This window comes from Homarus americanus, unplaced genomic scaffold, assembly GCF_018991925.1.
Source record: "Homarus americanus isolate GMGI-L3 unplaced genomic scaffold, GMGI_Hamer_2.0 scaffold28051, whole genome shotgun sequence".
In the NCBI taxonomy this organism is placed as follows: Eukaryota; Metazoa; Arthropoda; class Malacostraca; order Decapoda; family Nephropidae; genus Homarus; species Homarus americanus.
In genome coordinates, this window is record NW_024720144.1 from 168,971 (window position 1) to 195,950 (window position 26,980).

The 26,980-nt window shown below is 35.4% G+C and overlaps 2 protein-coding genes across 5 annotated transcripts in view; one reads left to right on the forward strand and one right to left on the reverse strand.

Annotated features, from left to right (window-relative positions):
* The window catches only part of LOC121860401 (transport and Golgi organization protein 6 homolog), a 33,144-nt gene extending 21,521 nt beyond the window's left edge, over positions 1–11,623 (forward strand). For both annotated transcript variants that reach the window (XM_042357522.1, XM_042357523.1), the window contains exons 13-14: positions 223–336; positions 2,647–11,623. In XM_042357522.1, the coding sequence (XP_042213456.1) occupies positions 223–336; positions 2,647–2,841 (309 nt within the window). In that variant the 3' untranslated portion in view covers positions 2,842–11,623. The remainder of the gene's footprint in view (positions 1–222; positions 337–2,646) is intronic.
* LOC121860400 (transcription initiation factor TFIID subunit 3-like) overlaps positions 6,719–26,980 on the reverse strand; it is a 32,419-nt gene continuing 12,157 nt past the window's right edge. For 2 of the 3 annotated variants that reach the window (XM_042357517.1, XM_042357521.1), the window contains 5 exons: positions 17,251–17,307; positions 15,674–16,143; positions 14,352–14,623; positions 11,887–11,987; positions 6,719–11,544 (listed from right to left, as the gene is read on the reverse strand). In XM_042357517.1, the coding sequence (XP_042213451.1) occupies positions 11,418–11,544; positions 11,887–11,987; positions 14,352–14,623; positions 15,674–16,143; positions 17,251–17,307 (1,027 nt within the window). In that variant the 3' untranslated portion in view covers positions 6,719–11,417. The remainder of the gene's footprint in view (positions 11,545–11,886; positions 11,988–14,351; positions 14,624–15,673; positions 16,144–17,250; positions 17,308–26,980) is intronic. The other variant, XM_042357518.1, reaches the window with a different exon arrangement.

Genomic DNA, 26,980 nt, shown 5'->3' on the forward strand with positions numbered 1-26,980 from the left:
GGAAATAGATAACATGACCTAACAAGAATCTTGTTGGTCATTATTTGTAAATCATAAATAAATATGAAAAAAAAAAGATTCGGATATCCCTTGGGGTACTGCGAGTTAAAAAAAATCATCATTGTAAAACATCAAGCAGCTTATCATGTCTGGGATGTTCTAGGTTTGTGTATTTGAATAATGCTAAGAAAGCTGTGACCTATAATGAAACTTTTCTGGCAGGTTTTTGGTGTCTTGTATGATGTGGTGAAGAATGAGGATGCTGTGGAAGTGCGGCGTGCTGCAGTACTTGTGGTGACACTCCTTCTTCAGGGCCTAGGACATGATGCCTTTACAGTATGTATAATGATTGTGATATCTTTTTCTCATGAGTTTTTTTGTGTCTTTAACTTCTCTCTAGGTACCAGCATTATAATTACACTTCCCCACCTTCACAGCAGGTCAGTATATACAGTACAGTATATACCTGTATATATGTTCTTCTTCAAACACTTTGGTTGTTAACAAGCTAAGGTGTTAAATTCCCTATTAACTGAAGATCCCTGCCTGTTGGCTTAGCTTAAAAGATTGAGCTACAAAGAATTAGACACCAGTAACTCATGTTGTTAAAAGAGACCAATAGGATTGTCTGAAGCCAGAAACTCCTTCACTGTTAAATACAGTCTCTAATTAGGGTACATTTATCCTTAGATATAGGTTGTGGGAGACTCACAAAGAATACATAAAGCATTTACAAAAGGTTAACATTTAGGGAGAATATCTTTGTGAAGATTAACTCTCAAGGTCCCAGTCGCTCACTGCGCAGCTAGTTACTCACACTACCTGGCTTAGCAGAGTGCATCACACTTCCTGCAGCCTGGTGTACAATGTGAAATGCAAATGAAAAGCCTGAGAGAGTTGGGTTATATTAGATAAGGATGGTATATTGTCTGTAATGGAGGAATAAAGTATTAGGTAAGGGAGAGAATATTTCCAGATGAAGGAAAGTAAAGAAGGAAGAAGTATTGGCATAGGCACACTGATCTCCCCCTTACATTTGTTCACCTCCTTCAGAAAACCTTTCTGTTTTGTTCTAAATTTTCATTCATATTTGTTTTAATGATTTACACATACTTTTAAGGTTGCAAAGGAAAAAATTATTCCAAGGAATACCTCACTATTCACAACCCCTTATCCACAATTGATATTCGATATTCGCAAAGCATGCCCCACTTATTCTCAAAGAAAAATTACGATACCCTATAGTAATACTTCAAACTGTAGCTCTCATATTCCATTGCAAGGCCCACACGAGCATTTTTTCTTGTTTTGTCTTTTTACTGTGTGTGAGGACCAGTGCGGTTTAGAAATAATGAATTTCAGTGACACTGTTCACACAGAGCACGCAAGGTAGATGCTCACCCCATGCCTGTACCTGTACTTTCAAACCACGGCATGAAAAACATGCTGAGAGCTATAGAATTCTTCATATAGCAATGAAGTGTAGTACTTCAGACGAGCATGCTTTTCCCGCATGCCAATCGTGGTGTACTATATCTCTGATCTCTGGTAGGGGCTGGAAGTGCTTGTGATTATTTTTGTCAGATGTAGGTGAACTGAAGTGTGAAAAACATGCCCATGTTTAAATGTTTACACTCATTTACAAATGTTGAACAGTACACACACACTCTGTTCTTTTGTACTACTCAGTATTGTTTTTATGGTATTGTAGATGTTTTATTGCATTATATGGGGTGTACCTGTATTTTGAAAAATATGTTGCATTAAAATAAGAAATACAAAGAACATAAATGTGTGTGTGAAGTGAACTTGGCAGGTCACCAAGTTAGACTGTCCCTGTAGCTACATCCCCCTACTTCTCCCCTACCAGGCCAAGCTGTGTTTTTATTTTTCAACTCGTAATTTTGGGGAGATATACATAATTTTATTATTATTTATTTATTTTTTATTCTGTTACATGCACACACACACAATCGTTCATACAGAATGTGGAAGAAATTAAAAGAAATGATTATCATTGCCCGATATTTGCAATAACTTTTAGGAACGCATCCTTTGCGATAACCGGGGTATTCCTGTACCAAAATTTCAAGTTTCTTACCCCAAATCTTTGTGAAATTGTCAAGGGACTTTTTTTCCCTTGTTTCTCGTGCATTGTTTATGGATAATCTAATGTGCCTTATCTTAGAATTCACCTACTGTATAGTCTATCCAATTCCTTGCTGGTGTTCCACTTACTGATGTAAATCATTTTGGTCATTAGTCAGTCTTGTACTTATCACGTGGTCTTTATGCTTATACCATCTCTTTGTGCTTTCCACCATTCAACACTAAGGGACTTTGATCTTACACATTCTTCATAGGTCGTCTGTTTTCTATGAATTCTAGGAACTCGCATCTTCTCATATTAACCAACCCCACCACTTTGTCATATGTCACTACTTCATCCATTAACCATGTTTGCTTATGGATAATGTGGATAACTTTGCCTTTTAATAAGATATAAATAAGCCTGTTTGTATAATTAGACTGAAGTTGTTAGTCATATAATTTACTATTGTAAAATATATTTATTAAGAAATGGAACTTTATTGGTAGTACATAACTGTACATTTGTTATATATTAAATAATTTTGTATTTGTTAGGTATTACAGGAGGTAATACGAGACCTCTACAGAGTTCTTCGGCTCATCCATGCTACAGATCCAGATGATGTGGTGAGGCTCCATGCACAACTTGCTATGGGAGAGATTGATACTATCACAAGACAATTTTTGCTCCCAAAACTCAATCTTACCAAAAGAATATATGTGACTGATGTACCACCCAACTCCTTTTAAGAAATGTTAAGTTTTATTAGATATCTGAATTATTCAAAGTGAATTTAACTACCAACTGTTTCCAGTCTTCCAAGAGGTGTAATATTATTGTTGTGAATGTAAAAGTACTGTACTCTTGTCAAGTGTCCATATATTTCTTGATAAAGTACAGTATATATAAAACTGATAATTATGATATTTAGTTTTTATTTATATGTACAGTACTCATAATACACATAGTTAAACTTTACGACAACCAGACCAAACCTGAAGGTGATGTATGCCACTGGCCAAATTTCCAATTTATACAGGTACAGGGTAATTAGTTTAAAAATCTTTTATCAAATTGATGAAGCTGCTTTCTGCCAAGTGACCTTTTGTTTCCTGCAAAGTAATTCTGGACTGGAATCCCCTTGACTTTCTAATTTTGAAGTCTTTTAGGGACAGAAATAAAAGTTTTATGTGTTCCAAAACGGGGGTCACTTCCTTTAGGGGCTTATAGTTGATATTAGATAGGTTAATGATTCACCAATTTGGTCTAGACTATTTTCTGTTGCATCCTATAAGTACCAAAAACCTGAAAAAGTTGTGGGTTTCTCTTGACCTGAGGGAGTGTTTTGCTTTTATCATGAAGTTGAAGTCTGATTGAATATAGTTTAAGCAGGTAAATCTTAACCAAGCCTTTGGGTGTTCTCTGTAGGCAAGGTGTAGATGACTTTGCTTTTAGCCAATACCCTTCCAGTCTGGGCTCATAAAATGGGATTTCAGGATCATCTCTCCCACTTAGTCATTATTAAAAATCAGTTAATATTGTGACTTTAATCCAAACTTACTTTCAGATGTAATACCATTAACTACTACCTTAGATATACTATACTGTATCTGTTTTGAACTTTGGATAACTCGGGTAGAGTTCCCTTAGTGCTTATAACACTCCTTACACTGTTGGTGATAAATCCATGGTATCAGTATTTTAATGTTGCCATTACAGTAAACCCTCAAGTTTCGGTGGTTTAACTTTCATGGGTTTGATTATTCATGGGTACACCTGTTGTATACCTGCTCATTATTCCTGGGCTTGAGATTTGGTTATCCACGGTTTATGGTTGCGTTTTCCTGTACAGTTCCGTGGGACCCTTGTGTATTTTGTTTACTGTACACGACTGTACCACGTGGGACGCTGCACATCACAGCATGCTTTCTCAGTCTCCAGCTTCCATCATGGCTATTATTGCTCTTTTCTGTGACTTGTTCTTCTTAGTGATGCCTTCCAAGCATACAATGAGTAGGATGAGTGGATCAAGTGCATAGAGGCAAAAGAAAGTGATGAAAAAATAAAAAACTACAGTTGCTAGATCACCTTGCTACGGTGATAGTGCAGCAGCTGTGGGATGCCATTATGGTGTTAACGAGTCAACTATGCGCTCAATCAGGTAAATGAGGCAAATATTCATGCAAGTGGCTCTTCAAGTGCCCCAAAATGTGCTGCTGTAACTTTTCAAACCTGTGACATTAACATCGAAAAAATGGAGCACAACTCCACATCCACCTAATATCACGATCATCATCAACATCATTTTCATTGGTGAGTACAGTACATTACTATGTTTTTACATATATTTTATTCATTGTATTTAACATGTACAGTCGGGGACAAAAGTCTTGAACACTTGACAGTATTTGGCATGTAAGTACCCGAAGATCTTGGGTATTAAGGAGAGTTTTATCCCATTTTGTGGTTCAGGCATATGTGATGACAAGTAGTGTTATTACTATATCCCAATCATATATGTATAACTCAGAACTAGATACCAGATATTGCTAAGTGTTCAAGACTTTTGAGCCCAACTACAATATTACTCATAAAAGGTAACTCTTCAAGGGTATGGCTCCCCTAACCCCATTTTCTCATAAGGTCTTAAGTTTAACATTTGCAGATTTGACATTAATGCTGCTTTTGAGGAATCTAACCCCTGCGAATGTTGAGGGTATACTGTACTTAACTCTTACACCTTCCTCATATTTTCTTTCACCAACCTCCACATACATAAGATAAAGGTCAGCTGAAAATTACCCCCCCTCCCTCCCCCCTCCCTTTTTTTTTATTAAGGAATTTAAAATCAATAAGAATTTCTTTTTCTCACATATACTTACATTTTTATTACATAAGAGATTTATTTCTCACACATATTTAAACTTTTATTAAAAATATCTACAAATTCAATAAACAAATTCCAGAAGAGGCAACAAGAAACTTCAATAAAGTTACAGTACATAAATTCAACACAGATACTTTATAGAATAAGCCCTTCTCAATTGGTGCATCTGAGCTATTGTAGGCAGGCTAGTCTTAACCTACCACACAATGTGACATTAACCATCCAGCATCTGTACTGGTGCTCTGATTATAAATTTACTAGTTTGTAACTGAGCAAGAGGAGCATAACCTCATCCCATCCATGCAGTATTTGCTGTAAAGGAGTGCAAAGTGACACTGATACACTACACTCAACATTTATGCTCACAAAGTAACAAAAATATAAACTTGAGAATTTACCACAAAATAATTAGCCTTGGGCTTTGAGGTACCTTTGGGAAGAACTACATAATGTGCATAGTGACATAACATCTTGACACCTGCAGATATCATATCTTACTCCAATAGCATTCAAAGTATTCACTGTACATCTTAACACTTCTTAAATTTGTCCTCAAACCTTCCCTCACTTACGGGACCTATAAGACAACAAACGCCCAGTTCAGTATTGGATGTACAACTGCAGCATACGGTAAAAAGTAGGAGAGGGCCAACACTATTAATAATAGGCAACACACATACACACTGACATTTTATAGCATGCTGCCACCAAATGACATACTAATGATCTTAAGAAGCTAAAGGAAGAAGAGGAGCATGTACAGTCACTCAAAAAACTATCTGTACTTGGGAGGGTCGATGAATTACAGAATGAACACTGCGACTCATGTTGTCTTGGTAGGGTTGTTAAAATCCTTCGTCTATTGTGTCATATTTTCTCAACACAATTTTGTATATGACAATTTTTTTTAGTGACTATACATTACAGTACATGTATTTGTAATAATGCTGAGTTTTGAGGCACCACAAAGGTAGACACACACACACACCACAGTGGGCCTAGAAATTTTAAGAAAGTTACTGTACAGGTATTTCAAAACTTCTAGGAAATTACTACTTACGGTAGTCCAGATTGACCAAAAACACTAGGTATTGACATTGTTACCAACACCATTAGACAAGGTTGCAAATTAACTATTAGAATATTTCTTTCAACCTCTACACACATCCATGTCACCACAAGCACAACTATTTGGAAAATTTATAGTACTAAATGCAAAATTTGTAAATGTTCCACAGCAGAAAAAAAAGTTTTTTCATTGAATAATTAAAGACGAGTTAAATTATAGATTTTAAAACAAGTAGGCTCAATTGACAATACTGTATTATTGGATGTCCTTATTATTGAAGTCCTATACACAGGATGAAGTTGCAAGGGTTAGTTTGTATGATTAATATTATATGTGAATGTGTTCCATATTATTCATTTATAAAAACTTTTTATTGAACCTAGGAAACTAAATAAAAAACTTTGCTCATGTAGCATGTTATGATAATTTTCATCTGATTGAAGTTGGTCTACTTCCTCCAGTTACTATGTTTTTGTTATATTTTATAAAATACTGAGTGCCATTCTTGCCAGTCAGTGAAAATGGTTTTATTACTTGACCCATTAACTACCCTGTAAGCTCTGCCCACTTTTAAGTTTCCATATCAACCAAGTCTGCTCAGAGCAACTTATTGCCAAGTGTATCTTATTGCTTCAGATGGATTTATCACAAAGTCTCCAAATTTTTTTTAAAATGAAATCCAAAGTCTATACAGTGGTTGAGTTAAAGGTAAAATCTTGAAGTCTTGCTTCAGATATACAATAGAACCTCTCAAGTTTACATATCCTTGGGACAAGCAATGTGGCAAGCTTAAGGGTATTGTGAGCAGACCAGTGATTTATGAAATGGGCACGGTGAACCTTGGAACCATGAACAAAATATCAGGTATGTTTAATACTTATATAATAAATATGCCTGTACAGTATATAGAATCAAAGAGGCCTTATCACAAATTCTTATACAGCACATGAAACTTTTCATATGAACAAGATGCCTCACACTCTAAGAACTCACAATAAGCATACACAAACATCCTTCGCCTAGGCCTCACACTTTTCATTTTTTATTTTGTTACGCAACTAAAAAAATCTTTGGGACCTTTTACACAGACACGCAACCAAAAAGCGCGACATTGACCAAACACTTATACTTTCAAAATGTGACACAAAAATATGCCCAGCATTTTAGAATTCTTCATGTGGCAATGGAGGATTTCAGATGAAAATATGTTTTGTTGCACAATAGTTGAGTTTCAGCTCTGATTGAGTGAATGCTTCTGCAAGTACAGTATCTCTTTTTTCTGGTATGTATTTTTAATTAATTGTGTATCTGAGGATGCATTGAAGATATCTATAACTAGATGTATACCGGTATAGTATATGTTTTATGTTCTTAATACAGGAAGTCCCCGAGTTATGAACACACCAACTTACGAACATACGAATGAAACTCCATTAAATATTTAATATTTATGAATATACGAACATATGACCCGCAACCCACACATACGAACCAAATGCCGCTTCTCGGAACTAGTTTGTGTGGCGGAATACACCCTCTGCCTCGGATGTACGACATTGACAGAGCATCACTTTTCTGTTTACTGACAAAGATGGATAACCACACGGCCTGTGTGTAAATTATTTTTACCTTAAAGCTGACCCTAATCAAAGCAGACAATACAATGTTATTTATCTATTGTATTTACAGCAGTTATTGTTCACTCCATAGCCTATAAATTATTATGAATACCGACTGAGAAATATACTGTAAAAATTTTCAGGAAAACATCAAGTGGATGGACCCACCATTTATGCTTCCTTTTTCGATTGTTTAATCTTATTCATATGAATCATTAGTTTACACTAAAGCAATCCTCATTTACATCCTCCACCATGAACAAATGCACGACAGAAAAAAATCTGCATGAAGCAAAGTTTTTTTTTTGCACACTAGAAGTGTGTGTATTTTGTCGTACGATAAAAAGACACTCGTGTGGAAGAGGCCTTAATGTAGCTTCACTTTACATAGTTTCAGTATAATGTACAGCAGTTAATAAATTAGGGAACATATTCATATAATGTAGCTCTTGATTAGCTATTACATTACATTATTTGGAAAACTCAGTTTTAAAAAAAGATTCTTAGTGCTATGTAAACAAATCATGGCTCTGCAGCTAGCCTATAGCCCAGTAGACTTGCTTGCAGTCTGTTTTGATAAGTTTCCTTTTGTTTATCAAAAGTATTTATGAAGAGTATGAGTGTTGAGTTTTATATGTGGCTTTTACGTTGCTGTTGTCTGGTGAGTGAGTCTTATGTTGGAAAAATGTTGTGTCCAGGAATTCCAAGTACCTGTAAATCTATATGGATTAGACTTTGGTAAGTTTGGAGGCTACTGCAAATTCCTTTGTGTATAACAGAATTATTGTACAGGTATGGGACTATTTATCCGGTGTCCCGGTATTTGGAACTCTTAAAAACCGGCAATGTTCTGGAGCGAATTGCTTAAAATAAGCGGAGTAATTCCTGGAGTAATCGTGGATGTTTCCAACCATTCCCCACTTGTGAGCTGTATGTTACATTATTTGCTATTTTTTAACTCTTAATTTTGGGTGGGTATGTGTGTTTTGTTTTTTTCAGTTACATGCACACACATTTCTACTTACAGAAAGTACCCCCAAAAATAAAAGTAATAATTATTATAAGGTATAAAGTCTTAAATATCTATAGTTTGCACACTGTTACTAGAGACACTGCTGCTTTGCTAAAGTGAACATCAGAAGTGACTGATGCAGTTTGTCCACTACTTTACATTATTGTTTTATGCTTTCATTATTGTTTTATGCTTTTATTATTGCTGTTATATGCCTAAAATTTTAAGTTTTAATTTTAAGGTGTACAGCCAGTTACAGGCAATGGCCATTATACAATGGGGTTAGGGACCTAAAAAAACCCTTCTATACGTGATCGGTCACATATTGATATTAATAACTCATGGGAAAAAATAAGGTTCAGTTTCTGAGCCCCTGAACAGCCCTAACAAATTTTAACACCTGCTGCTGTAATGATTAAATTATGTCTAAATTACTAAAAATAATCTATGAATAGACAAAATCGATAAATTTATAAAAAATATAGAAAAAATAAATAAAAAATAGACAAAAACTAAAAATTTATACCAAATATAGATTTATTTTCATTTCATGATATGTAAGTGTACAGTAGTAAGTTGTGATCCCCAGCTGTCATTACAAATATTTTCAGGTAGATATATGTATTTTTTTTAACTTTGTTACAGGCACACAATTATTTATAACAAGGAAAAAAAATAGAGAATAAATACTTCTGATGTCCCTTAAGTTAGTGTGCATCGTGGAAGAGAAAAGGGGGGGGGGGGGTCGGTATTGGGATCTTAGAGTCTCCCTACTAGGCCAAGCTGTGAGCTGTGTTATTTTTCAACTTGCAATTCCAGGTAGATACTGCACATTTTTTTTTTACATGCTCACACAGTCATTCATACAGAATGTGCAAATAATAATAATCATAAGGCAAAAAAACGTAAGAGAATAAAAAAATTTTATGCACCCCGGGAAGTGTGGGAGGGGTAGCACCGTGGGGGTGTGCAGTACCAGTATCTCAGCCTCCAGCCAAGCTGAGAGCTGCGTTATTGTTATTTTTCAACTGGAGACGGGCAAAACCTCTCATGCATCCCGCTTGTTCGTACTTGTTACTCCATTCCGAGATTGCATCATCATAACTTGGAATATTGCGAGTTATTGTACATCACTTTTTCAAAGCAACAACAATGCAGGAAACGCAATCGGATAGTGACCATCGTAAAACTGATATTTAGCCATCGCATAGCGGTAAATGGTGTTAATCTATTAACATCGTAAAACTGATTGAGCGTACGTACATTATATAGATCCATCGTATAATGGTTATTGCCTGAACAGAAGATTTACTGTACATTTTGGCCTGGTGATCCAAATTCTGGAAAAAACCTTATCCGGCAACCTCCAGGTCCCAAGCATGCCGGAAAAATGATCCTTTACTGTACCTGCATTTAGTAAGGTGGAGATATGTTATGGAGGAACAAGTTGAAAAGGGTAGGAAAGAGAATGGAACCTTGTGGAATTAATTATGTAAAATTTTTGATACTGGATGTATGGTAAATGTATCTTACAGTTTTGACCTCTGACTGACAACCCGAGAGCAAGTTCAAAGCTATAACTAGTGGTTTTGTGCATTGTGGTTTTTAAGAGTTGATTAAGAATGTGGATGGGCCTATATAGTATACAGTAATGTACTGTATATATTTGAACTCTGGGTTAAGTAGTTTACATGCAGTACAATTTTAAGAACTACTGTACTGTATATCCAATTTTTTTACTGTCCATGCAAAATAAAAATATAGATTCAGTTGTACTAAAATGTAAACTACAATTACTATACAGTAAGTTTGTGGTATACCTGTACATTAGTTTGCCTTATGTATAGGAGTTACTCTCTGCATCATAAACTGGGTCTCCAAAGAAGATGTACAGAATCTCATTCACGATGAGGGAACTACCTCTATTAACAACATGCCACTTGGTCATTTTACTTCTCAAGTCTGGAAAAGGAAATTTGAGATTTTAGAGCATGACAGCAGAAGACCAGAAATGGAGAAAGCAGAAAACTAAGAGAATATGTGTGGTAAATACCTTTTATAAGGTCATGAGTAACCCTTTCTTTATGTTGAACCAATCAGGGATGAAACTTCTAAAATGGTAACATTTGTCCATTTGCTTAATTTAGATTACCTTTCATTGCTTTATTTCAGTTTAACTGCTGCAGAGTCTTGTTTTAAGAGCATCTCAAATGTTGTATAGGTAGCTTTGGTATTACCTACAGTACAGTATTTCCATATTCATTTTTCTAGTTACAAAAATTAACATAAATAGAAAACTTGACCAACCACAACTAATGAAGAAAATGAGGCAGAATTAATCGCTCTTTCCTTGATTTGACATATATAATGTAGAATATAATCTTGAAAGAATCAGAAGCAACAAGAAATCAGGACATGATGTGAAGATGGTAATCTTGTAAAGTCATATATATATATATACATATATATTCATTTGCAAATATTATGACATCTTGTTATCCCTGAAACTCACACAGTGGCAGCATGGACAAAATGCACATTATGTATGACCATTTACAAAACGACCAAGCAAAAACACGTCAGAGACCTTCATATAACCTAATTAAAAAACATGTCAAGTTCCACTGCCGACTCTTTGCATCATTTAGGTAGACTGAACAAATGCTAATGCTAGACAGATAAACTATTATGCTCAATATTTTAGCTTCACTATTTGAGAGAAAAATATACCACTGAAATTATTTCTTTTTTCGACCACGTTTCTTCTTTTCTGGTGGAGCACCACGCTGTTTGTGTTGAGATAAGCAGCGTGGACAGTACCAGTTCACGTCATCATTGGGGGGAACTTGAATGCCGACACACACCCTGAAAAATTAAATCGGAGCTACTGACCTGGAAAGGTGTTAATGTACATTCCAGTAATAAATATTTCTGCAGAAGCCTTAAATTTTTGTTTTCTTACTTTATTGACCATAAGCTTCCACAGTACCATAAGCTGACATTTTTACCTGTAGCCCCATATCTTTAAATGACATGACTAAATTCAGATCGATACAGTACTGTATTTGGATTTTTCAGTTAGTCATCACAAGTAAAATGTCATGCCATGTATCTGAACTAAGTAACTGTATTCTAAATCTATGAAGCAACAAGAAAGCTATAAAGTTGGAAATGACAATTAACAACATTAAATTAAGGTTGACTGACCAGTGGTACCAGTCATCACACGTATCGCAGCCAATCATGGGAGAACCATCATCTTGTTTACCACAGGTAGGGCAGATCCATACTTCATTTCCCTGGTCATCCTGAAGATGAAATAAATAATCATGAACAAAGTTCACTTCACCTTATACATCTACTAGGTGCAGTACTTTATGAAAATGTTACTGTGGCTAAGAGCAAGATGTCCTAGTATAGAAATATGTTTGAAGGAGAGAAGTTTGAAGATCAAAATGGTATAATAAAACACATCTCGAGTCACTTTGTTGCATGCCTCATATACCACCTTAAATATATAATGTACTGTACTGTACACACAAACTCTTGGAATAACTAAATAAAATAAGCAATAAAATATGCTGCAGTAAAATGGAAATTTTAGTAAAATCCAACATGAAATCAAATGTAATGAGTAGAAATACTTATACTGGATGTAAATTATGTGAAATATAGCATGACTTATTTACAGGGCACTTGTAAAACAGTGGCCATGTAGTTCTTCAATCTCGCCCTCACTCCGAGTCCCATAATATTTTACTTATTTTTCTGGGTCTCAAAGCAAACATTACTGTGGTTTCTTTACAATGACTCCAGTTTTGTCTAAAATGAAGCTTTCTGTCTAAGTACAGACTTTAACTCTTCACTCTAATTGATTGCAAATAATTCCATCCAATTGAAATGAGAATTAAAATTTTCTGTAAAGACAGCATGAAGAACAATAAATGAAAAATATACAATAAACTAGCATATACACTGTACCTTCGTTAATTCAGACGTTATAATTCGGATTTTGGCTTAATTTGTAGGTTTTAAAAAATTAATTAAATGACTAATTCGGAATGAATCCAAAATACTGTAACTGAGCGGTTCTGAAAAGTTGCGCAGCGACGGCCTAAAAATCTCAGTCTTGTCAATTTAACTGTGATCTCGTGGCAACCCCAAACAGGCTTGGGTCAGATGTAATCCCACTAGGATGGTCGATCATCTTTTCTGTTCAGGTTTTGCCATGACACTTGCTCGATTCCCACATGGACGATTATAGCTAAAAATCATCCATACATCACAAATTCTATTAGAAATACTGTGTTTATTATAGGAATATATTACAAGATATATTAAGATGAATGAATTATAGGAATAAAATTGGTAATTTAGTTAGGTCAGGAGTTTGGTAGGAAACAGTCAGTAATCTTTATAATAAAACATTCCTAATTTAATTTGTTGTACAGTACTGCATTTTGTTATTCTTAATACTGGATAGCTAACTTATATTATATTCCTATAATTCATTCACCCTAATAAAATTCATAATATATCTCTTTATTAAACACAGTACATATTTCTAATAGAATTTATAATGTATGGAAGACTCAGCTATAATTGTCCATATGGGAAAAAATCGTCAATTTGGGAATCGTTTTAGTGGCATGTACGTAATCTTGGGTATGTTGCTAACATGTGAGAGCAGGTCACCAGCGCAGGCGCGAAGTTATGCGGCACTGCCACTATTTCAGTTGAGATGTTTAGCTCCTTAAAGCAGAAGTTTTTTTAGTAGATTTGTGAGATAATAATGATAATTATGTTGATGAAAATATAAAGCTGAAAGATTTGTCAAGATTTTGAGTAAGTAAAATTAACCAATTTGTGACAAAACTATACATACACTATTATTGCTTCATAGATGCCCGTACAACTGACAACACCCTGTAGTTTACTACCCGTGCGGCATGTGTTGTGGACACAGTGTTCTTCCAGGATTTACTGTATATCATCTACATATTATCAGCTCACCTTGCAATGTAAGTATTACATTTATTTATTACTGTATTATTTACTTTATTATTACTGTATGTACAAAATTATTAATGTTTGCACAGTAATTATAAATACAGTAGCTAGATTATTTTATGTGGCAACCAAGGCATAGTATCTCAGTATGTTTGTTGGTTAGAACGATGATGAACAATCTTCAGAACGATCCTAATATGGTGCAATAACTGAAAAGAAAAACAAACGAATAATCAAATGAAAAAATTTGAAATTGTTGAATAATGGAAAAATACTCTGATCTCAGTTAAATTGTATTTTTTGGTAATTCGAGTAACTCAGAGCCTCCGTTTTGCTGAATTAACGAGGGTATAGTGTACAGTCTCGTTCAAGATTCTTCGAACACTGCTGGAGACAGCTGGCAACTCGAAGCCGTTTGTTTACTATAGTACTGAACGCAGTAAAAATTATGAATAAACATAAAAGTGATTGGTGATTGGTTACTTAGTTCCCTGTTGCTTAATTTAATGGTTGGGCTTTGTTGTTTCGTATTACATTATTCTTTGTACTATAATAAACAAACGGCCTGAGTTGCCAGCTGTCTCCAGCAGTGTTTGAAGAATCTTGAACGAGATTGTACATGAAATTATATGAACTAAAACACAAGTGTGTACAGTACTGACCACAAAGTGACCAATAGGACCAACTGTCTCTGTGAGAAGACCTGTGCCCTTCTGTTCTTGTTTCTTGCTAGTCTTGGGGGTGTCTGGTGGTGGCGAAACTATAGGCACAGAAGTGGGTACAGGTTGAGATGGGAAGGATTGGTCTGTGCCACCTGCACTGCTTGTTGCTGGGATGCTGAGGCTTGGTGCTGCAGGGGTGGGGGTTGGGGGTGGTGCCTGGTCTTTTGGCTTCTTCTCTTTCTTCTCCTTTTTTTCACGAATTTTTTTACTTCCTAGAAAGCAAAATTTAAGGAGAGGATTTTATAACTCTTAATTAATGCCTAAGTTGAATAATAAAAGCACACTAGCTGTCAGCTAGTGGTTAGCTACTTCCAGTGTTCCATTTATTAACATTAAATAATGTTACTTAAAACATATATATTCATTTTTTAAATTAATTTTACTACAGCTACAACCAGGGTCTGTAAACACAAACGAAAACAATGGCGTCCCATCTCCTCTTGTGACCATATTATTATTCATTTATATTGTATAAGGTGCATTCATTAACATTATTTAAAGAATATAGTTTGCAATTTTCATTAATTGTATTGTTTGGGGGGAAGAGGGTAAAAAGCCACACAAAAGATATGAAAGGGTCACACTTGGGAACGCATCTCATTATTATTGCTTATTTTAATGGTAATTAATGATTCGCGATATGATGAATCATCTTACACTGCAATATTGGAGGACAAATTAACATCGTTATTCAAGGCTCTACTGTGTGTGTGTGTGTGTGTATATGTATATGTATATATATGTGTGTGTCATCCATTACAAATGAAAATACGATGAGTACCATTTTAATTAAGGCACACTAAACACCCATCACAAACCAAGAGTGAGGGAAGTGGTGAGTACGTGTATGATCAGAGGGATGAGTACATTATGTAGACTATTATTACACTGTTTCTTCATTAACATATTTACAGATTGCTTAAATTGTCTAAAACAGTTTAAAAATTAATGAAAAATAAATAGATATATAAGAACAAAAAAAACAGGATTTGAGGTTGGCTGTTTATGGGGTGGAAAGAAGGTTGATCAGTTAAGATAATAATTAACAGATCAACCCTGGAACCAAGTACAAAGAGTTCAAGAGACCTGTAGTAAGTCACCCTCATTACATGAGGTCAAAGGAAGAAGAATTAGGACCAGAAGATTTCTGTCAGACATGATCCTCTTAATAAATCAGTAGAATGTGGGTTCAAAGAGAGAGGGATGTACAATAAGAATCTACAGATGATAAAATGGCAACTGGATTACACAGAAAGTATTACCTGGAGACTTCTTATCCTCAGCAAGCTTGGTCATGGGCGGAGGCTTGGGCACACTCAGTGGTTTGGGCGTGGTGGGCAGCTTGGGCGTGGATGGCTGTTTGGGTGTGCTCGGAGGTTTAGTTACAGATGGAAGTTTTGGCATGGCTGGTGTCTTAGTTGTGGTTGTTGATGGGGTTTTAATCTTAAGAGGTGGCACCTCCTTGGTATCTTTAGCTTTGGTCTGAGAATGGCTGGTATCCTTGCCCTCCTTTTGCTTGGATACTGGATTCTGGAAATCTTTAATTTTCAAAACGGGCACCACTGGTGGTGATTCTCCCTTTTTCTGCTGGCTACGTGGAGGTCTCGTTATAAGGGCAGAGAACTTGGCAATTTCAGGCGAGCCTGGTTGGTCATCATGGGTACCTGATGGGACGGATGTGGGCTTTGTCGGTGGCATATCTTCTTCGCGTTTCACCACGGGCTTGATCACTCTGCGGGGAAAAAGTCAGTCAAGATTACAGGGAATAAATTGTATAAATTACAACTTCTGAGGAATAACAAGCAATTACAATATGTGTAAACATGCTGACATAATCTTAGTGAAAATGTCTCTTAAAAGAGTCAATAAGTAAGAAAAATACTGTTTAAAGTTTATACCATACTTTAGGCTCATAAAGCTTTAACTTGATTGCAAATATCTGCATGAGAAATTACTTATTATTAGCTGTTATAGCTTAATTTTTAGCAAAGTTTTTTTTATTTAAACAGCTTAACAAAGAACATTATCACAGTAAATAAAGCTATGATACTGTCATGTTAAAATATCAGATAATTAAGAAGTCTGATGCAAGCTATATTTTACTGAACACAATAATATACACGTTCAGAACAATGTATAACATCCATAATGGAGAGGAAATAGAGAAAAATATATTGTTAAAGAATAACTAGATTATTCTATAAATAAGTTATAAGCTTAAACTTGCCCAAATAAAAATTAATAATACCATAAGAGAATCAAGAAAGTGCATTTTGAAGAACATCATGCTAATCCAATGAAATCTACCAAATATATACAGGTATAAATTAAATATGTAAAGTACTGTACATTTAGCACAAAAATGAACACATATGACAAGGGCAAGAGAGAAGTCAAATGTGGGTATGGTGAAGACAAAAGCCTGTATCAAAAAAATATCAATTAAATGGCAAAACTTCCAGGGGCATTCCTCAGAAACTACAGTAGAAGCTTCTTACCACCATTACAAGATGAACTAGTCAAGTTCATGCCTGATGCCAGCTACTACACTACAAGGAAATTGCTGCATGTCCAGGGGAAACCTCAAGAGAAGCTACGGGAGTATGTTATCAGCAGCACTATAAGGAACATTTGCACGTCCAGGGGATGCCTCACAAGAAGCTCAGACAGTATATTATCAGCAGCATTACAAGGAATATTTGCATGTCCAGGTGATGTTTCACAAGAAGCTAAAAAAAGTACGTTATCAGCAGCACTATGAGGAACACTTGCACGTCCAGGGGATGCCTCACAAGAAGCTAAGACAGGAAAAGCTCCCACATGAAAGATTTATACATACTTTAAAAAATGAGAAGCTCCTACTACTGGTAATATTCCAATACCAGTTGATGTGTGACTTGGGATATAAAGCAAGAAAATAATTTATGATAATACATTATTGAATCAAAAGCTCAAGAAAGCAAGAAAGCTCAATGGCACGGATAGAACACTAAGACTAACAGGTACACACCGATCCTGAACCTGTAAGGCTAAGACCTAACCTGTTCTGGATATTTCCTCTATTACACCATAAGTGTTCACATGCCTTACTAGCAAACACTGGTTCTTGCAGAATTCACTTGATCGACAATTTCATAAATGCGCAAAGAAAAGTTATCACTACTTACAGGTAAACCTAAATTTCATTAGCAGCCGACTGTTATCCCATAGAATAAACAAAGATTTATCGAGTCAGATGGAAGGTAAGATGATGTGAATGTCAACATAGAGGGGAAAAATCCTGAGAGCTGGAAGTGAGATAGATGAATGAATGAACAACACGTAAAGGAAGAATGGGAGAGAGAATTTCTGCAAGGACTGAGTAATGTCAGACATTCGCTTTGGGATAAAAAAAGCAAGGGTACGAAAACTGATCTATGAATCACGTTGTTGTATCAATTTCAACATAGAAGATTTAGGCATGAGGGTGGTAAGGCTTTGTGCAATGTAACCCAGTGTGCAAAGGAAGTCTAAAGTATCTTTGGTTTTTCTGAGCAACGAAGACAATTTCAGGAGATACGTACTGTACTGTATTTTGTGAAATTCAAGGTACTGTACAGTACTTTGATTAAACAGTCCTTGAACCCCACTCTTCTTCTGACCCATCTATGTTCCTGACCTCACTGTTCCTGACCTCACTGTTCCTGGCCCATCTCTGTTCCTGACCTCACTGTTCCTGGCCCATCTCTGTTCCTGACCTCACTGTTCCTGGCCCATCTCTGTTCCTGACCTCACTGTTCCTGGCCCATCTCTGTTCTTGACCTCACTGTTTGTGGCCCATCTCTGTTCCTGACCTCACTGTTCCTGGCCCATCTCTGTTCCTGACCTCACTGTTCCTGGCCCATCTCTGTTACTGACCTCACTGTTGGCCTCTCTCTGTTTGTGGCCCATCTCTGTTCCTGACCTCTCTGTTCCTGACCTCACTGTTCCTGGCCCATCTCTGTTCCTGACCTCACTGTTCCTGGCCCATCTCTGTTACTGACCTCACTGTTCCTGGCCCATCTCTGTTACTGACCTCACTGTTCCTGGTCCCACTTAGTTTCTAATTATATCTGTGATATCCTATTTGTATATATCAAGAACAGCGAATGAATTTGCTAGCACACTGCAGTAAATCTTTGCAATTCTTCAAACTGTCCTCGACAAAACAACACTTTTTGTACCTTTCACTACCAAACTGGGTATATCTCTTGCTGCATTTACCTACACAGGCTGAATCATCTTAAGAGAACTTAAATAATAAATAATTAATATGTGTAGCATTGTAAGTTTGTGAAAATCCTCTATAATGAACTATCATATATCTACACACTCAACAGATTCTTTCATCAAGACATACATTTCATGCAGAAAGTCTCTATAACCAATTTAGGGTATAACTGTTTGCTACCAAGTACACTTTACTTCGTGTCTATTCTTTCCAAATATTGTACCCATATACACATACCATTTTTATACTCCCTTTGTTATTACTCCATATTCTTTCATCTTACTACCTCACTCACCTCATTTAATTATTTCTTTGTTTGTCTCTCCAGTGGCTCCTTACCTATGTCATTAACATTATTTAAACATATATCTCTTCTCATACTTCATGGTTTCTTACAGAGCTGTTGTAGAATGCTATTCCCTTCTTGTATTAAACTTCCCCACCCTATCAGAAAACACGACATCCCAGTATTCTGAAGCACCTTTTCAAAATCTCACACACCACAGTTAAGTCGTATCATTTTCTACCCGCCTGCCATCCATAAATATTCTACCATTCTTGTCATGATCTTAAACAGTTAATTTCATCAGTTCTACAACAATGTAAACAAGAATCTACTATTTTATAATATCTTTGTCATAATACCTATACTGTACTGTGCTGTACTCAACAAAAACTGAAGCAGGGAGACAACGTTACAAATGGCACCATGTACTGATGGACAAGAGGATTACCGGGTAACTTAATATCATCAAAAGGTTCAAAGTTATCATTCATTATCAATACTGTTATCATTATTCCTACCATCAATTATATGGTTATCATCATTATTATTATTATTATTGTTGTCAATAGTGTAGGTGTGTAAGTTAGTCAGTCAGTCCGAAATAGAAGACTCCAAATACAAAACACTGTTTTTGTTGTTTTCATTTGTTCTTTACTTTACTGTCCCTTCAGGGTCACGGCTCCCTGAATATTAGTTCAGTAACCTAAGCCAGTTAAATTTAGTTATCAGTTATGTCTAAGAGCATTAATTTGCAAAGTACCAATACTCATATAAGAGCAATTATTGTTTCTTTCCATTATTCTGATTATGACATCATTACTAACTTTCTTTAAAGACATAAATTAAGAGACTACAGTTCTAGTTTTACTAATATAACTTAATTTCAGTTTATTACTACTTTTCATTAATCAATCTACTGTACTAGTGGAAAGGCAGACAGGATAGATAGAGATAAGATATTTATACCATCACGCAGTGAGAATGTATATGCCGTTCAGTATTATACATAACGAACCCCCATCACTGTTCGTGAAATTTAGCAATCAAGTAGTCATGATTTTTATATACAGTATTTCTTTTCATGACCTTTCAAGACCAACACAATCAACAAAGATACCCACTGTGGCTGTCACTACCTCCCATCACTCTTCTTACCACCTCTTAACAACTAGTATAATATTGATAAACTCCAGCCTACACTTCAACACTACATAAAATACTCTGGACCATTTTTCCAGTTTCATGTTTTAATATCCTGTCAATAAAGTTCACGAGCTGCTAGAGTACGATATATATATAACAAAAATTATCCTCCTGATGACTTAATTCTGGTAGTACAGGATCTGTATTACACACATGGTGCGGTGTGGTGCATCCAACACGCAAGAGAACAAACAAAATCAACAGACTAATATTAAAACCCATTACACTCAATTACTTAACAAAAGGTGTACTACTTGAAGGTGTTATGTGTACTGTGCTGTACAGTGATAATATTGCCTACACCAAGCTGGTGGTAATTGTGATATTCACTGGAAACTACTTATAGCTATGCTATATACCACACACTCAGTCATTCTACCTTCTACTCTAAACAAGATGACCATGTACAGGATGAATATAGTCTCATACACAATCAATTCTATCAATCTTTGTGTCAAACACAATGAAACTATTCTTAAATCTTATTTTCACAAATGTGCAATAAATGCTTCTGAACATTCAGACTGGTTATGTCACCATCATCAATAAAGAACCCTACAAAAATTCTTCAGACCTCACTGAGAAAAGAAAGAATATAAGAGATAAATAAAAAAGGAAGTGAGAAGGATGGAGACACACATAAGTGAGTCAGGCACGCTGGTTCTCCTCACTAGTATCCAGAATCACTAATACATGATGTGTACGTCACTCCCCAATAAGTGGAAAAAGAAATGAAAAGGTAGTTGTACAAGTTGATAAAACCCGAGGCAAAACCCCTGGAGCGCGAGGCATATGTAACTACTAGTTTAAAAAATCAAGTGCAAAACGTAAATTAATATTGTTACCAATGTGTCTAGTGGCAATCCCAGGTCCTGTAGGGTTTACTCTGCCAGAGTATTATCCTGAAGTTTTGTCAGTTGCCTCTCCTGCTATCGCTTTAACTGCCAGCTACAGCAGCTTCTCTCTCACTCTCCCTTTCACTCAACTCTGACGGACACTTGTTCCCTCCCATGTGGGATGGGGTTTCCTTGACAATGAGTCCTGTGCTATGGCTCTTGGCACTTTTTTATGTAGTTAAATGAGTTATACATGTACTGAAAATCCGTTTTCCATGGGGACTGCACATAATGGTCCTGAGTACAGTGAGATCAGGTACAGATAACTACAGTAATTACAACAGCATTTGCACCACACATTTTCAGCATAAAATTATCACTTTCACATACGAGATCTTTCTTGTCCATAGAGATACACTCTCCATTTGTCTCGTGCTTCACTACTTGACAGCTGAACGTGTTTTTCTGTTCTTACATGCCAAGACACTGGAACAAGATGGTGTATGAAGGTGAGAAGAAGTTGTGATCAAAAGGATACAGTGAAAGTACTGGTGCCATTTATTCCTTCTGTATATCATACTCTACAAATGGCACCAGTCTACACCCACTCATTGAACACCAAATATAAACCTGCTCAAGCATATAACAAACAAAAAATACTTGCACACATTATTATAAACTGTGATTTGGAATGTGAGAAGTTCATAATCATGCACCACAACCTGTACAGTATGGTAAGTAATAATCACATCAAAACAACACAACTGTGAAGCCAATTTGTGTTTACTGCAACAATGCCAGAGGGTTATTGTAGTTAAGGCAGATTTACAAGCCTTGGAACTGTTGTAATTTACTCAAATATAGCTCAACATTACAACAAATTTTGTCAAACATTTAAATAAAAATTCTGACACAAAAAATGTGATCAACTCCAACATACATCTATGAGGCCAACCTCTTATCTCAAGTTGTATGAGATGGCTCCTCTTATAAAACCAGCAATAAAGTGATTATGAAAATAAACTATTAAACTTAAGCTGAAAAATAATGTCACTGACTTAGGAGATACATTAATTAATCGACTTATGTAATATGTGTACAGTACAAGCAACACAAGCCAGGTGGTGGTGGTGATGTTGCAGTACTAAAAAGTTGGGAAATGTTTAACAGGACTGTGACTTGATTATATGACTATATTAAATAATGACTACATAAATTATATAACTACCTGTATTTTAAACAATCACAAGAAAAAAAGTAATTTGGTGACAAGGATTGTAACATATATACTGTAGTATATACAGTCATGCAGATGAAAATGTATGATTTAAAATGAGGAAAAGGAAAATGTTTAGTTATATCTTGTTATAGATATAAAAATGAAAGTATAAACATGAAATAGAATATTTTTCTAGCAGGGGATGACTCAGATGCAGAAAATGTATGAGTGGTGTGTGAAGCAGTGGGTTTGAAAACACATGTGCTGTGGGAAAGGCTGAACACATAAGTGGAATGGTATGCAGGAGATGGGTCCAGTATTTCAGAACAATATGAAGTTATTGAGTGGTCTGTTGGAGTGTTATTCTGAATGACCCAAGCCTGACATTATTTTTTCATTCTATAGGTAAACTGGTAAATCACTTCACATATACTCATGGTACAGTATCTATCATGGTGGACAATGGCCTGAGGCTCTTCAAACTGATAACTTTGTGAATGGTTGAATGAAGTAATCATGTTGGACTTTTAGCACGACTTACAAATCCATCAAATCTCCCCCATCATATAGTAGAACCCTAATATCTTGCACTTCATTAATTTGTAACTTTGGGATCATTTATGCTAAATTTAAATGAAATTGAAAGTATTTTACATATGCAGTACAGTATTTGTATGTGCATTAAACCCTCATTTCTATGTGAAGTTGCATCAGTAATGGAGTCGCAAAATCTTACAATTGCAAGTATACTGTATATTACATAATGGCAAAATAAGGTTTATGGTACAGGAGCCACCAACACCATCATTACTGTATTTTTTGCCTACTAAATACTGTATTAAATCCCACATAATAACATCAACTGTACATTTATATCAAAATCCATAAGAAGCTTGACTCTTCAAAAATTAATAATTAATAGATTTCTAATGTCTTTTTCCATTCCTTAGAGCATCAGTTGTACACTACAAAGCTTACAGAAACAAAAACAGCTTTACTAATAAATTATTTATATTTTGTTTAACCTTTAACACACACACATCACTGATTGTGTTCAGCCAACAGAATGAATGGGAGGGTAAAGAGTCCAGTGTTGCCAAACAGAATTGGAGAATACTGTACCTCTAGACTTTTTCTAAATTTACAGAAAATCACTACGGTATGTACAGTACTGTACTTATATTCCTAACACGTCTCAACAAAACTCGTGATTTGTTTAAGATTACAAATACCCTTTGTAATTTTGTGTTGTTAAGCAGCATCACAAAAACTAATATTGTACGTCTCCAGGTGTTACAACACAACAGTGAAGTTATAAAATACTGCACAGATTTATATACTATAGCAACTACCTGTATACAATATATGGTACTGTGCTGAACAAAAATATCACTCCATACAATCTATTAATATCCTGTACAGTATATTTTTTAATACTGTACAAATGTGTTGGAGGGGAAATTCACCATCTTAACTCTATCTGTATTTTTCCTCTTTGTAAGGAAAGCAATTACTATACAGTACTGTACACCAATCTGGTCTGGTTCATATGATTCTATTTAGCCCTTTGCCTGGCTGGACAAGGATTGTATGACTTAAGAAATTTTTGAAAGTAATTTTATTGTCTCATTTTTGTTTCTTTTATATTTGCTGCTATGTGGCGTTTATATATTTTGTTGAATTACAATGTTTTGCAAATAGCGGAAGTTATTGTTGTCCAACTAGACTTCTCCCGACTCGATTATATACATTTCTTGCATGTTAGTTGTTAATAAATCTTTGTTATATGCAAGGACACAGATGGTTGGGGGAGGTTATACCACTTACATATTACTGTACCATAAAATATGTGAAGATACAGCCACTATTGCTAGTGCTAACCTCCACTTTCTGGCATACCAATTAGCCTACAGTTTCTTACCTAAACTACTGTACTGTACTTGCGGTTCAGGGACGAACATTTCATGAAGGAATAAGTTCTTAAATTCCAATGTTTACGACACTAAAATGGCAACAATCAAAGCTAACCTCTCAAGCCCATGTGTTCTAGAATCAACCTCTTAATTATCTTCATCTTCAATAAAGCAGAAGTAGGTAATATAAAAGTACTGTACTTTAGTATACAGTAGTTTACCCAAATTAATGTTTTTCACTTAAAGGTGTAGTTCTTAAAAAGTCTAAGGAGTTATTTAAGTATGTTTCAGGGTAAAAGTTTATGTTTGAAGGAACAATTCTCATACAGTATTATATAATGTAGGACGATAGGTTTTGAGTTTTAGAAAATTTTTCGGAAATGTAACCCTTCCATAATTCAAAGGATGCCTGTACAATATTTACAATATACTGTAGTCATTAAAAAAGCAGTCAGGTGACTGAGCCATACATTAATCTGTATTTTAATGTTAATTTCATAAGACTTTAACATTATAATACTGTGCAGTATTTCATTACATAAAGCTGTATTAATCAAGCAAATGGTACAATTTCCAGCCCACTGAATGGTGTAAATGTCTAAGGTTGGAAGAAGTGAGGCTTGCAGGAAGTAAGTCAGCAGTGGTGCACAGCCACATATGTGTTAACCTTAGTCAGGTATAGGTGAAGTTTGGATAATAAAAATAGATCACCAATTTCATTCAAAAGAAGCTCTTTTGAAACTGGTATAAATGAGGCCAACCTGTATATCACTGTACAACACACCAGGGGAGTCTGTGAGCCAGGAGTAAACACACCAGTAGGCCAAAGTACTGTAAACAAACAGTACAGGAGGAGTTTGGAAATCTGGATTGAAAATTTTCCAACTTATGCCACTGAATATTACATCAGAATGCAGCAAATAACATAATTCACACTACAAATAATTTCAGTTTGAAATACTTGAGATATTTTAGTGTATAGTATTATATTTGTTACCACAGCTGCCACTACATTTACCTACCCTCTCAATTGATGATTATCATGAAAATATTAATAACTGCACAGTACTGTAATTAGCTGTGGCATTACAGTAAAACTCCTGACTGTACACAACCAAGTTCACATATAAAACCTTTCACTGTAGATGTCATGTATATGTGATGGCATTTTTCTATTCCGTGTGCTGCGGGTGTGATATCTGTACATTATGTGGATCAGACACTTTCCAAAGCACCATTCACTCTTATGAACAACTGGGAATTATAAATCTCTGTTGATGACATCACTTGATATTGTGATATGAATAGGTGATATTTTGGGGGCTCTAGTAACCAGTATCAATCAACTGTCATAGAGGAGAATGAAACAACTGTGCACTACCAGGATAGCAGCAGCAGCAGCCTAAAGTGAGAATTATTACCATTGTGTTGAAATATTGCATACAATTGATTTTAATACGGTAACTTAAAGAGGACAGAAATGATGAACCTTGTGTGTGTGTGATATGCTGGAAAATGTACAAGAAATTGTAGAGAAAGAACACAAAAGTGAGTCAAGATTTCGTGATGATGAGCCCAGTCGGCGCAAGTGTACAGTATATGATGTGACACAAGAAGTTAAGCATCATACAGGTGGCAGTGATTTGAGCACCAAGGGTATCTTGCTTCATGTCTCACCACACACATACAGTAAGTATGTATTTTTATTATTGTTATATATATATATATATACAGTGGAATCTGCATTTACGCGGTGCCTTGCCAGAATGAAATGCTTTAATTATGCGGTAAATTTGGTCATTTACGCGGGTGAAGTTTAATTTGTGTACTGTATTTACTGAAGATATTTGTTTTAGCTCATAAAATTCATACAAATTACCCGACCAGAATATAATTTACATTGCTGGAATTCATATAGGATTGTGATTATTTTAAATATAAACATCATAAAATTTGCATTACATACAAATTTTAGATCTAATGTAAGAATTTTGATTAGAAAGAGCAAAATTTTTATCTTTTGTTCAGAATATATGACGTTTATATTCAAAATATTCCTGGTCTTGCAAGGAATCCAGCAATGTCAATTATATTATCCTAATTTTAGTCTGAGATATCATTTATTACTAAAAATGTATGCCTACTGTTTTCACCCAAACATTTCTCAGAGAGGGAGGAGCCAGCGAGCGTGGGAAGAGGGGGGAGTTGAGTCCATTATTTGAATGGACATTAACCGGTGACTGTATTTCTCTTAAATATTAATTGTGTGTGCATACCATCATAAAATTAAGATGTTATTTTTACTACAACGTACGTATTGTGTCGGAAAAAGTGGAGTTTCGGGGTCGGCCCAGTCTCTATTTCAATCCCATATGTTCTGCTATTTCATTTACGAGTTTCTCGTTTTACGTGGGCCTCGATTAACCGACTTTCGGATTAACCGTCAATCCCGAACCCCTATTTTTTATCTTATTTTTTAAGGGGATTAGCCCACCCGGGCACAGGTCACTGACCCACATCGGGGCCTGGGGGGCGATAATGTAATAATATTAATAATGATAATAATAATAGTAATAAAGAACCATAAAGAAATACAAAAATGAAAAAAAATCAAGAGTGAGAAACAATGTGCCTGTATGTATGTTGTGTTGTCAATAGTGAGAGAAACACTTGAGACCCTGCAATTGTGTGTAAATGAGGCAGAAAGTCAGATCAGCAACCTGGGACTTGGTCACGATTTTTTTGATGACATATGTTCTCTGACTTTTCCATTTTTTTATTCACGGTTTCATATTTATTTACTAAAGTGGTTAATGTTTTAAAGCAAATTCTATTGAAATATGAATGGCAAATGAACAAAAAT